We start from the raw sequence: 13,483 nt of genomic DNA, 5'->3' as shown, positions 1-13,483 counted from the left end.
TGTTTTTATACTGCTTAATTTTTTTTTTAATTCGTGTCATGCATTACTTACTGAACAATTGTTTAATAAATAACATTTTAAAACATTTTAGATAAATTAACCATGCACTATATCCTCAGACTGTTACTAATTGAAAAAGGGCAGGGACTTCCCTGGTGGCGCAGTGGTTAAGAATCCGCCTGCCAGTTCAGGGGACACGGGTTCGAGCCCTGGTCTGGGAAGATCCCACATGCTGCAGAGCAAATAAGCCCGTGCACCACAACTACTGAGCCTGTGCTCTAGAACCTGTGAGCCACAACTACTGAGCCCGTGAGCCACAACTACTGAAGCCCACGAGCCTGGAGCCCGTGCTCCGCAGCAGGAGAAGCCACCGCAATGAGAAGCCCGCGCAACACAACGAAGAGTAGCCCCCGCTGGCCGCAACTAGAGAAAGCCCGCGTGCAGCAACGAAGACCCAACACAGCCAGAAATAGTAAATAAATACATTTACTAAAAACAAAAATTAATAAATAAATAAAAAAGAAAAAGGGCAAAAGTAACAAATTAACCAGGGCCTCCCAGTCCTCATCTCTATGGTGAGGGGCAAAGACGGGGCTCTTATGAGAAATACACACATAGATAATTTAGATAATATCCAGCGTATAACAGGTACAAGAGTATTTTAATTCTTAGTTATCATTCTGTTTGGAAAGAAAAATCCTATATTACCTAGCACCAATAACAAATAATAAATAACTATTCTTGCAAATATTAGTGATTTTGTTGTTTATATCAATGGCATTTATGAGCTTCCTTCAGATCATTTCAAATAATAGTTCTAAAAATTTTCCATGAGAGGATATATGTATATGTATAACTGATTCACTTTGCTGTACACCTGAAACTAACACAACAGTGTAAATCAACTATACGCCAATAAAATTTTAAACAAATAAAAATTTGCCATGACAAAGAAGGAGCTGAACAGAATGCATAGATACCAGAAAAATGAAAATGGTCAGTGACAAAATGATGAAGATATAAAACCATCTGGCTGTTACGCATTTTTTACTCACATCAATATAGCTGGCATTGATATAGTTGGACCCTGCATCTCCGTTTATGTCAGAGAGTTCAACACGGTTATAATCATCTGTTCAAAGAAAAGAAATATTAAATAAGTGAAATCATGAATAATCAAGTAGCCTAAATGTATGGAAATCCAGTTCTCGATGAGCACTTACAAGGAAGGATGTCAACGTAGCGGTTTTTATTCTGGTTAAAGGGTTTTCGAGCATCCTTGATAGAAAACTTGCCGAATACCCTCGGAATGCTCTGAAAGGCACAAAGATCCTTTGGGTCACAGCAGATTCAAGAAAAACCATTTCCCCTTGCCGCTTATCCTTTTGAGCAAATGACACCTCCTGGAACGTATTTCCTTTACACCAATGAACAAGTTGCATATGGTAATTGAAATGAACATTATTAGGAATTATGTAAAAAACACTCTTTAAGAAAAATGAATGATAGGCTACTTGGAGAATAAATCCCATGAGGGAGAGCAAATTTAGCAGTTATTGCTCTGCCACTTTAAAATTCACTGAAAAACACACTTGGATGATCACCTAGAGCATAAGGACAAAATCAGCCAAATGCGTTTCGAGATACAGCTTCATAACTAGTATTCATACAATGAGGCAGCATTATCTTGAAATGTTGACTAGTTTTATGACAATGAGTCACTCTTCTGGTCTGCAAATATCTGCTAATAAATAGCTGCTTTGACTCCGTTGCACTATTACGTGGGATAAACTATCAAGGCAAATGGTTATACAAGACATTTAAGGTGAATTACGTTGATAACAGAGTAAACTTTCTCATCACGTATCGAGAAGAGCACACACCTGGAATTCAGCCAGGAAGAGCCTCCCTTCATCAGCGATCTTCCTCTTGTAAGTTTCCAACAAAACATCTGCATGGATGGGCTCCACATTCATCAGTTGCCTCTCATCATCTTTAAACGTAGTAAAGATTCACGACTAGTGTTAATGTCTCTCTTTCCCTTGTTCGTGCAAATTTCGTTAAATATATACCTTGGATTCAGTCCTTAGCGTCTTTCCTTCTCACACACATTCCACCTGGAAATTCTCACTCACACATAAAGATTCACCTGTAAACCTATGACGTCTAAATCTTGGGCTCCAGCCCCCTCTGGACTTTGTATTAATCTTTCCCTCTTATTCTCACATTTTCCATGCAGTTATTCCATAGGGACCTCAAAGTCAAGATATTCAAAGTAATTTTCCCTTTATTCTAGCATCTCAAATCTTGGCAAACAGGACCACCATTCACAAAGTCATTCAAGATGGAAACTTTCAGGTGACCCACGATTTCTCCCTCTGTCCCCGTATCCAACAGGTCACCGCATACTTTCCATCCTTTCTGCCTGTGGTCACTCTCAGGACTCCTCCTCATCCACGTAAGGACATCTTCCCGACTCCTCTCCCTGACTCCAGCCTGTCCCCACCCTGATTTATCTTTTAAACTGCCACAAATTCATCCTGAAATATAAATACAAGCATGCCGCTCTGCTTGTTGAAAAAAAATCTCACACTATTGTTTGTGCCCCATAGCCTAAAGGCTAAAGTTTCAACGTCTAATGTGATATATGATGCCTTTTTATCATCTCTCTTGACCCATCTCAACCACACTGTTTCCTACACTTGCTTTACATCTTAGGCGTGAATGTTCTCCAAGTGCATCACACACTTTCTTGTCCTCATGTTTCTGCACACACTGTTCTCTCTACATAGAATGTCCTTCCTCATTTTCTATCTACGAACAGATTCCAGACCAAATATTGCCACTGTGAGGATATCTACATTTTTTGTTGGATTTAAAGCATTTTATGACAATTACAATACTCATCTATATTGTAATTTTTTCTTTTTATTGTATCTACTTTAACTCGTGAAATACTGTAAACAACTAAATAAGAGAATATGATGAATACTCTATACCCAGGACTCATCTTAATGTGATAATCTCTACAGTTGACTGTGAACAGATTGTGTTAATATTTTATGCCACCAGAGAGAAACTCTTTATATGCTAGGCTTGTGAAATAACTTACTAAAGAACAAAATACATACTAATGTAAATAGCTGTAAGTGTATATGAATACTGAAACAACTCCTACTATCCCAGGTATATCTGACAGTATTTTTTCAGTATTCATGTTAATTTCCCCTATTTATTAGATGAAGAAAGAAGATGTCCATTAGGGTTGTACATTTATCTTTTTGTCCGTGGAAATTTTCTATCCAAACATAACAATCAAACTGTCCATGTACGGTTGCTTCTTTGGGTGGTTGGAGATTTCCGGCATTCATTCATTCTGACCTAGGGCCACCTTCGGGGTTTTATGGAGTTTGGGTAAGGTCTGACCACGCCAAGGAGCAATCAGTGTCAACTTTGAGATAAATGCTCCTTGACCCCTGGCAATGGTCCCCCTCCTGTCTTAGGTGCCTGTCACTCTTGTGATCTTCATCCATCCCTCAGCCCACCTATAAAAACTAACCCTTGGGACACTTTATCTTCCACTTTAATTTATTCATTGACACGTATTGAATCCACATGCCCACCCAGGTACTGGGGATAAAGCACTAAATGGGAAAGTAAAGCCTCTCTGCCGTCCCAGAGCCCACATTCTAGACAAGGGAGGAAGATTAACAAACAAGCGGAATATAAAATACAGTGGCAGGAAGCCTCTGCAATGGAAACTAAAGCCTATTGGGGAGCTCCAAGGAACCTGCCCAAAAGCTTCTGCTTATGGATTTGGGACCTGCCCTGGCAGAGGGAAACCCTTCCGAGACAAATTAAAACCACATAGAGGAGTTCTGAAATGTTTCCTGTCTTGAGTATGAAAAAAACAAACCATTTCCTATATTATAAATATGTTTTCAACTTCTTTATCTCCTGCCCTTTAAATGGATCAAAAATCACATTTTTAAAGAGAAATGAAAGAAGTACTGTAAAAGTTTTTAAAAAGAGAGAAAAAATGGAATATGTTTTCATTTCCTAAGTCAAATTGCAATCTTTTGTCACGTCCATCAATGTGCCTTTAGTGGGGACAGCCAGTGTCCCACCCTTGCAGGGACGTGAATACACTTGCACTCCTCATTTGTGTGGCTTTCCACCTGCTCCTTCCTCATTTGTTGGTCTAATGTTTCCCCACAATCTTAGAAGACCCAGATTCCTGCCTTCTCCACAAGCAGTTTTCCATCTTCCATCTTTCTATAGAACCACACACAGTCCACGACGATGGTATCTATCAAATCTGTCATATTTGTCCACATGTCTCTCTTCCTCTGTTGATTCTAAACCTTTAAAAGCAGAGTCTGTGGCCTGTCACTGATGTATTTTCAGTGCTGGCACAATATTTGGCATACTCTGGGAAATGCATAGACCCTTGCTGGTTGAATAAATATATAACTTAAGTTTCATCATTGTATCCACAGAGGAAGTCCAGGTTAGATTTTTTTAAAATATTGAATTCTTATTTCAAATGAGTAGATTCAAGTGGGAAGGGGATAATCACCAGTAAAAAATGTGCATACTTACCCCTTTCAACAAGTTCCTGCTGTTCATCTAAATTGCTGTGAAAAGAAGAAATGTAAGTTTGCATACTCTTAAGAAACATAGAATTCAGTTGGCAATCAATTTATGTTTAATGAATGTCTTGAAGGAAGGAGGGAGTGGAGGTGGGGAAGACAAAAAGGAAAAGGGCAGGGGATGGGAGGGGATGATGGGGGGGAGAAAAAGTGGGGAGGAAGAAACCAATCACGGGTGGTCAGTCAAACTCGGATAACTGACCACATTATTTTATTTGGAACCTCTTGGTTTTCGTAAAATGTAGTTGTTCCTGGACAGAGGAATGCATATCCTTCCCTAGATACTTCTCTCCTTTGTCATTTCTAGGTCTCTCTGACCACTTTGTACTAAAAGAAAAGACACATTCTTTTCATTGGTTATTATTAAAAGAAATGCGTCCAATTATTAGTGAATGTAGAAAATATTAATATTTAATATAAAACAATAAGACCATGTGAAAGTCTTTCATCAAAAGGTCAGTGATATCCTGGACTTCGTGCTGTCATCTCTGAATTCACATTTTTCACTTAATTGGTTCCAAACTGGCCTCATAGATGGGTTTTCATCATTATTACTACTATTATTATTTTTTCATCTTAAAATCAACTCTTACCTGGATCTTTTCTTTTGCAGATCATAGATTTTATAGAGAACAATAAGCAGGGCTATTGATGTCACAATAATCAGAAATACCAGAAATATGATCAGTGCATTAGAATTATCTAGAAATGAAAAAGAACACATAAAGAGAGCTGATTATGTCAAATATTTTGCTGGATTCTTTGAAAAAAATCACCTTACATTTTAACATTTTCATTTCTTTTGAAGTTTTCAAAAGATACAATTTTTAGAATGAGATCAAAGACAATACATTCCTGATTTTGTAAATTTTGCCTATATTGTTCAGAACCAATAAAACATTTCCTATTTTAAGAGCGATAGAGCATAGAGGAGCAATCCTCTTCCTTCCTATCAAATAACGTCCTTTTATGAGATACTATCATTTAGATTTAATTCTCTTTCTTTCAGTCACTCCATTTTGAAGGGATCGAAGAGGTAATCTAGTTACAATTCTCAGAGAGAACCTCCTATAGTTTAACTTTACATGCAGAAGTAGGTAGCCTCTTACGGGGATCAGAAAGGTCTCTGCCCCACAGAGATAAACCTGCTCATGGAGGTATACAATCAGTTAACCAAGGGACACAATTATTTAATTCTACAGTTGGGATTAGACTTACCCTGACATGTATTTTCACTAAGGTTTAAGGTGAAAGCACACCCTTTCTTGGAGGAAGGGCAGAGAAAAGAGAGTGTATTGGAAATACCCTTTGCCCTGAATAAGTAGGTCATACTGTTCGTCTACAGTGAAAGTACAGTGAAGTACCACAGAGGCATTAGGGAGCCAGACTTAGCTCCACCACTTGCTAGTTGGGACATTGGCCCAAATCCTTATTATCTTTGTGTCTCCATCCCTAATTCCTAAAATGAGGCTAAACGAGTTTGAGTCACTGTAAACATTTAGCATCAAGCCTGGAGCATAGTCAGTACTAATTATTCACAACTCACACAAAGTATTTTGAGTCTTTAGTGTGTGTCAAACACTGATTTAGGTACTTAAGATGTCTCAGAGAACAAAACAGACAAAGACCCCTGTCCTCATGGGACTGACGTTCTGGGATGTAAGACAGACAGTTAAGAATATACACAATAAGTAAGCGAATGGTAAAGTAGGTTGGAAGATGGTAAAGACTGGGAAGGTAAGGAGTTAGCTGAGGAGGTACTGGCGGATGCTTGTTCTAGGCACAGGTGAGAGAGCCTGGAGACAGGAACATGCTCCGCGTCCAAGGAGCAGCAAGAATCCAGAATCCGGAGAGGCTGAAGTGGAGGGAGAGAGGGATGGGCAGCAGGAGATGCCATTTGACAATATGGCCAGGAGTCGGCGGAGGGCGAGGGTCAGGTTGGAGGGCCTTGTAAATCATTTTAAGGTTACATTGGTTTTTTGTTGTTGTTTTTTGGTTTGGTTTGGTTTGGTTTTTTGCGTCACTGTGTATCTTGTAGGATCTTAGTTCCCGAACCAGGGTTCGAACCCAGGCCCGCAGCAGTGATAGCACAGAGTCTTCACCACTGGACCACCAGGGAATTCCCAGTTACACGGGTTTTGGAGTTACATGTGTAGCACTTGCAGGATTTTGAGTAGAGGAGTAATAAACTCTGACATGTGCATTATACAGATCCTTACGACCCCTTGTTGAAAATGCCATAACCCAGGCAAAATATGACAGTGGTTCAGATGAGGTTGATGGCTCTGGAGTTAGGGGAAGTAGTCATCCAGTGCTACAGTGAACGGAGATCAGGAAGGCTGTGGGCGGAGCAGCCTTCTGAGGGGAACAGAAGCTCAGTTTTGGATTTGAGAGTCTGAAAGAACAATTAGATGCCCAAGTGGAGGCGCCAAGTAGGAAACTGGATATGCAGATCTGAGGCTCTCCTACCATAAATCTCGCGAGAAAGCGGCTGGGACTGGACATTAATTTGAGAGTCTTCAGCACAGAGCTGTTACTTAAAGCTATGAGATTGACTAATTCACCAGGAAATTAAAATTGGATAGAGAGGAAAGAAATCCCAAGGCTGAGTCCTGAGACAGTCCAGTATTCAAAGGTTGGAGGAGAAAGATGGAAACTGCAAAGGGACTCACCAGCTTAATAGGATGAAATGAGCTTTACTGTTGGGAGGCGCGGGGGGTAGAGAAATAGGGTGGCAGCCGAAGAGGAAATAGGGTCAAAAGAAATATTGTGATTGTTGCTGTTTTTTGTTGGTTTTTAACAACTGCATCTTGATGAGACCCATCCAGCACAGAGGGGAAATCAGGACGCAGGAGAGAAAGAAGAAAACTGTTACATCAGGGGTTTTGGTTGACAGGATCAAGGGATTCAAGAGTAATTGCAAGAGAGTGGTTATGGATTATGGATTCATAGTTAATCCATAATGATGGATTATGAATTGACATTGTGCACAGAGTGAGTGGAGGACCCAAGGGGCAGTCCATCGGGGTTCACTACCATGGCTATGGTTCACGAAGATAGGGAGAGCCTTAGTGCTCTTACTATTTTCAATGAGGAAACAAATTCAACCCTCTTCAATCATGTTTCTAAGGCAATACAGAAATGGTACGTTTTAGGCACGGGTAGGCTGAGAAGACTGGGTGTTTTGAAGGAACTATATGGTGAGCAGAATTCCAAGATATGGTGCCCAAGATTTCCAGGTCCTGGTTATCTCAGAAAATACTAATCTAGGTACTGCTGCAAAGCAATTGTGCAGAGAGAATTCAAGCGTCGAGTCCGTTGCGACTGGAAGATATGGAAATCGTTCTGGGTGAGCCCAAACTAATCATGAGTTCTTTAAAGGCAGAAGTCAGAGATCTGAAGCGCCAGAATCCCACACACTGCTCTGGCCTGAAGATGGAGGAAGCCAGGTGGAAAGAACGCGAGGGGCCTCTGGGAGCTGAGTGCAAGCCCTGGCCTGCAGTCCCCAAGGAAATCCGGTCATCGGTCCCACAACAGCAAGAAACAGGACTCCGTCAACCTGGAATGACCTCGGAAGCGTTTTTCTGCATATTCTCCAGGTAAAAACTCCTTCTGGCCAACATCTAGATTTCAGCTTTGAGCGGAAGACCTGGTCACATGGAGCCGGAATTCTGACCTACGGAATTGTGAGCTAATGAACGGGTGTGGTGTAAAGCCACTGAGCGTGCAGTAATTTGTTGGACAGCAAGAGAAAACTAATACAAAGCATTACCTCCCTGTGATTTTGCCTGGAGACAGTCCGTATAGTTTAGTGTGGCTGAAGCAACCACCTCCTCCCCTCCCTGGCTTCCTTCCTTCCTGCCCATGGCTGACACTGGCTGCCTCTTAAGCACACCTCTTTTCTCTTCCTTCTGGACCAGCTTTCCTTGCTGTTAAGTGTGTCCAGGTAACCGAGATAAGGGTAGAAGGCATATAAGCCTCTTCTGGGTCTGGTGCTTACCCCCTCTGGAGAGACCCTTCACCTCCTCTCTTCTCCAAACTGCTGGCTGGATGGTGGGTGTCATCACAAATTCAGAAGCCACGTGTGGCAGAGGTCAGCCCCTGTGTCAGCCTGGAGTTTCCAATGAGTGTGTGGAGCAGAACCCCACCCTCTACCTGCCCACAAACATCCCCAATTGGTGTGGAGTAAGAAATAAATGTCTATTCTGTTACTTCACTGGGATTTAGGGGTTTATCTGTTATAGCATCTATTGTTGCCTTAACTGATTGGTTTATCTGTTATAGCATCCACCGTTGCCTTAATTGATTGGTTTATCTGTTATAGCATCCATCGTTGCCTTAATTGATTGGTTTATCTGTTATAGCATCCATCGTTGCCTTAATCGATTGGTACCCGTCTTCATCCCATACTGACTGAGCAAATGCTATGTGTCCTAAAACTGTGACGGTCTCTAGGGATATGACAGAAAATAGGGCATAAAAAGGTACCAGTTCTGAGGGAATTTTCCCTATCTTTGGGGGAAAACAAAGGCTAGACAGGTAAATAAAATAATTATATATTTTCCTTATATTTAAAGGAAAAAAAATAGAGTGGTAAGAAAGTAAGGGGAACCTATTTTCTATATGGTCCGTGGAAGACTTCCTGAGCATGAGACATTTCTCCTACAACCAGAAAGATGGAGTGACTCAGCCAGGCCAACGGCTGCCCAAACAGCGTGTCTCATGCTCCAGATGTCTCTAACTGGAAATTCATAAAAACAGGAACATAGAAAATTAATTTCAGATGGAGATTGTCAGATGTCAGAGCTGAGTCTGCATCCTGGCTCTGGCATTTCTTTGACTCTTAACACGGGGCAAACTGATTAAATTATCCGAGTTTAAATTTTCTCATCTATAAAATGGGAATGATTTGATCTTCTTCAGAAAGGTGTTGTGAGGATGCCTATATATGTGTCATGTGTGTGTCTATATCTATATCTATATTTACGTCTATATGTATGTCTATCTATCGAGTGGGAAAGAGAAGGCCAGCAGCACATACTAGACATTTTGCAAAAAAATGCACCAAATGGTGTTGAGTGAGCATTGCAATCCACAGCAATTAATTAGGGTTGTTGGTTCTATAGAAACATGACGTAGCATCAGATGTGCCTCCATAAACGTATTAATAATAGAACAACCAAGGCTTCAGATACGTCTCGTGGCCTAAGACTTGCTCTCCTCACTTCTCTCTAGGAGCCCCTGTAACACTGACCGAGGCGAAGATTCATGATGGCAGACAGGATAGGAGACAGGGAGCCAGAGGTTGAGAGATTTCGACAAGTTTTGGAAGGTAGGAAACAAAGGAAAGGAAGTCACAACCAGAGAAGCACGTGGTGACAAGGGACACACACCTTCCCGAGAACACCTGGGCCTCAAGCTCCCAGGCGCCATGGACGTGGAAACCAATCAAAAGACCAAAATGGCACAATCGAGTGTCTATTTACAGAAAAACCAGGCATCTCTTGAAAGATACACCGGGGAGGAGACACAAGGTTACTCTTTGGAAAAACTGAATGGAAGAGGTAAGAGTCTAGAGGTAAAATCAGGCTCCGAGTAGAGCAGGGAGGAGGCCCAGCACAGAAGTGAAGCGGGAAAAGCAAGTGTCTGCATGTGGAATGGTTGGACACTGGCCCTGTGCCCTCCCCTGAGGGACCATCCCACACCCTCCACCCTACGACAAGGACTAGTTGTGGACTCATTTCTGGAGATTACGAATGATGCCGGAGAAAATAAATCGGTAACAGCACAGAGAATCTCCTCAGTCAATACGGCCCCTTAAGGACCACAGAACTTCTAATCACCTTCTCCCCTGTGTCACTGTAACTATGACCAGGCTGCCCATGAGAACGGAACTCTCAAGGAAACCCTTAACACAAAAGGCAGATGCCAAAATAATACATCAACTAATGATTCCAAAATGTGACTAAGACGAGCTCCAAAAAGACTGCAAAAAGAAAGTGGAACAAAGAAAACTTCCCAGAGATACAAGTCTCCAGGTCACGAAGGCCAATAGCATCCAGGAAAATAAGTGGAAAAGACCCATGTAAGACCAAGAATAAAGAGGAAAGCCTAAAAGTTCTAGAGAGAAAATAAAATGAGGGAACATATGAAAAGAGTGAGAAGCAGGATGGCATGAGAAAGTAATACTGGAGGCAGGGGAACAAAACTGGAATACTTTAAATTCTAGAGTTTTAAACTTAGAATCTACGCCAGAGCAAAATATTGATTGTGTTAGAATAGAATACAGATATTTTCATGCCTGCAAAAATTAAAATATTTTCTTCTTATACTAGAAGATATAAACCAGTAAAATTAAAAAAAAAAAATACATGAGATTCAAATACAGCAATTCTAAAATGGGAAACTGATAAAGGAAAATTTTATGATGGTACCCTCAGAGAGTTCCAGAAGAAAACGACCCCAGGAGTTCAATTGGAAATGTTGTCAAAATGCAGATGATGGAATGTGATACCAGAGAAACTCAGTAATACATTTCTAGCAGCTGTGCTTTTGCAATTCGAAACCCAAGACCTCCCCTGGAGTAGACGTCAGTATTAAAGTGTGACGACATTATTTATCTCTTATGAAAATGCTATTGTTAGCAAAGAGTTAATACTTTTTCTGCTTTATGGGGAAAAAGGAGCATGGGAGAACCCTCTAGCTCCACTGAAGTGGAAATCTGATAAAGATGGAATAGTAGCTGTGTTACCAGGCAACACTGCTAATGTAAACACAATCCCTGATTTCCAAAGGGCATCTGGACACGAGGGTTATGTATGAATGACGGTGTCCTGGTGGGAAGCCCTGGCCTTGATTTCCCTGAATGCACTAACCCCTGGCACATCTGGTTACTGGGCGCATCCCTGTTGGCACATCTGGTAGCTATGCCTGTGGAACTATTATAAGAGATACATGGGGCTTCTAAGCCGGGGTCGCTCCCACACATATGGCCTCAGTCTTATAGCTCAGTTGCCTCTAGAGGATCAAAGAGTTCATAGTCCCCGGACTGCAGTGGGCAATGCTACCAGGATGTTCTTGGCCAGACCCCTTTGCCGGCTGTGTTTCCCACTCTGTGTTTCTCTGAGGGAAATGGTGCCAGGCCTGGCTTATTAAGATAGGAGTATGAAATGTCCGGTGGAGTCTATGACCCCAAGAATAAATGCTGCCACTATAAATTATTTACATAATCAGAAAAACTCAATGAAGCTGTTGTTACGGTAAGGGCTTATAAAAGAAAAGTATATGGAAATAAAGTCAAAGATACTTGGCTGAATTTGTTTGGCATTTCACATTAGGAGCTTCTATTTTATAAATCTGAACAGAAAGAACTAAAACTTTGTATGGGACTTAGTAAAGCAGTTTGGAAAATAAGCTGTTTTTATATCTTCCCTCTTTGGAAAGACTCGGGAAAATGAAGCATTAGTGATTGTGCACGTGCGGGTAGTTGACAAAGACGGAGAAGTGGCAAGGTGACATCAGAAACAGCCTGTGCTTCGGAACACTGCACCAGGAGCTTTGAATTGAATTGAATTGAATTTACAAAGCTAACAAGTAGAGAAAACTTAAAGCAGTGTGCTAAGTCTTCTTCCTCCACAGGCTCAGATCAATAAGCAATATTAAAACTCTAGAAAGAGCAGCAGACAATATCGTTTTTATATATGGAGGAAACTATAAGGAGAACTGAAAACAGAAATGGTGAAAAGTGGTCATTTTGGAGAGCAGAACAACGGGTGGGGGAAGGTGACACACGGCTGTCTTCATTTCAGTGATTTTTTTCTAGAATGACCTTTATTTTGATTAAAATATTTTAAAATATTAGTGACAAAACATTAAAAAGCCATACTGTTATTAGGGAATGTGTATCCTAGCTCAGTCGGGTAAATCAGCACAGATTTGTATGTAACGCCTGCTTCTGCTAAGCAAATGCTTGAGGGACAGAATAAAATAAGGTGACAATTTCTAACACATACACAAAACAAACATGCTTGTTACTAACATGAAGAAATGCCGTAAGCATAATCATAATATTAGTCTGTGCAGATAAATCCTTTATGAATTATTTTATGAACTCTTTTAATAATTTAATCTCTTAATTTGAATTTAAGATATTCTATTTTAATCTGGTGTTCACCTGTACATCTGTTTGCACACACCAACTTAAAATATAATGTTTATGGAAAATATATAATATAAACATTTAATAATTAAACATGAGTAGGAATGTAAAATAATAATGCTAAGTGCTACTATAGATTTAATATAAATATAATAAATAGCTAAGTGATGACTTACAAGATGTTGATTGTGAAACAATTTTTGGATGACCAGAATACATCCCATTGTGATAATAGACCTGAATTTCAGCAATAAAAGAGAAAATAGTTTTCTAGTGTAAATTTATGAATCACAATATAACACATACATATTTGTCATACATTGTTGTTTATTTTCATAAAAAATATACTGGTTAACTTTAATTTAAAGTTGAAACTTCAAGATTATGTCAATACTTTATTATCAAAATGTTTTAAAGAAAATATTTACCAGTGAAAAAGATATAAAGAAATCTTAGCCCATTTAGCAATAATAATAATACTAATAGTTATAATCAGCAAGAATAAGTGAAAATTAAGGAATAAAATCCAACACATCAAAATGTTCATCATTTAAAGTTGATTCCCTATTAATAGGCTAACATCTTCACATTTCTTTAAAACGGAAATTCTGCTGTATACTATTTAGAAGAGTTATACATAAAATGTACAAAAAGGTTTTTAAGGCTAAGTGGA

The 13,483-nt window shown here is 40.0% G+C and overlaps 1 protein-coding gene across 1 annotated transcript in view; it reads right to left on the bottom strand.

Annotated features, from left to right (window-relative positions):
- PTPRC (protein tyrosine phosphatase receptor type C) overlaps nt 1-13,483 on the bottom strand; it is a 120,374-nt gene that overhangs the window by 20,458 nt on the left and 86,433 nt on the right. Inside the window, exons 14-19 of the mRNA XM_068538573.1 lie at nt 12,987-13,047; nt 5,246-5,354; nt 4,603-4,637; nt 1,884-1,993; nt 1,224-1,314; nt 1,056-1,132 (exon numbers count right to left, since the gene is read on the bottom strand). Coding sequence (XP_068394674.1) covers nt 1,056-1,132; nt 1,224-1,314; nt 1,884-1,993; nt 4,603-4,637; nt 5,246-5,354; nt 12,987-13,047 — 483 coding nt within the window. The remainder of the gene's footprint in view (nt 1-1,055; nt 1,133-1,223; nt 1,315-1,883; nt 1,994-4,602; nt 4,638-5,245; nt 5,355-12,986; nt 13,048-13,483) is intronic.

The sequence above is a fragment of the Eschrichtius robustus genome, chromosome 3, assembly GCF_028021215.1.
Source record: "Eschrichtius robustus isolate mEscRob2 chromosome 3, mEscRob2.pri, whole genome shotgun sequence".
NCBI classification, from domain to species: domain Eukaryota; kingdom Metazoa; phylum Chordata; class Mammalia; order Artiodactyla; family Eschrichtiidae; genus Eschrichtius; species Eschrichtius robustus.
This window is presented reverse-complemented; position numbering and strand designations above follow the sequence as displayed.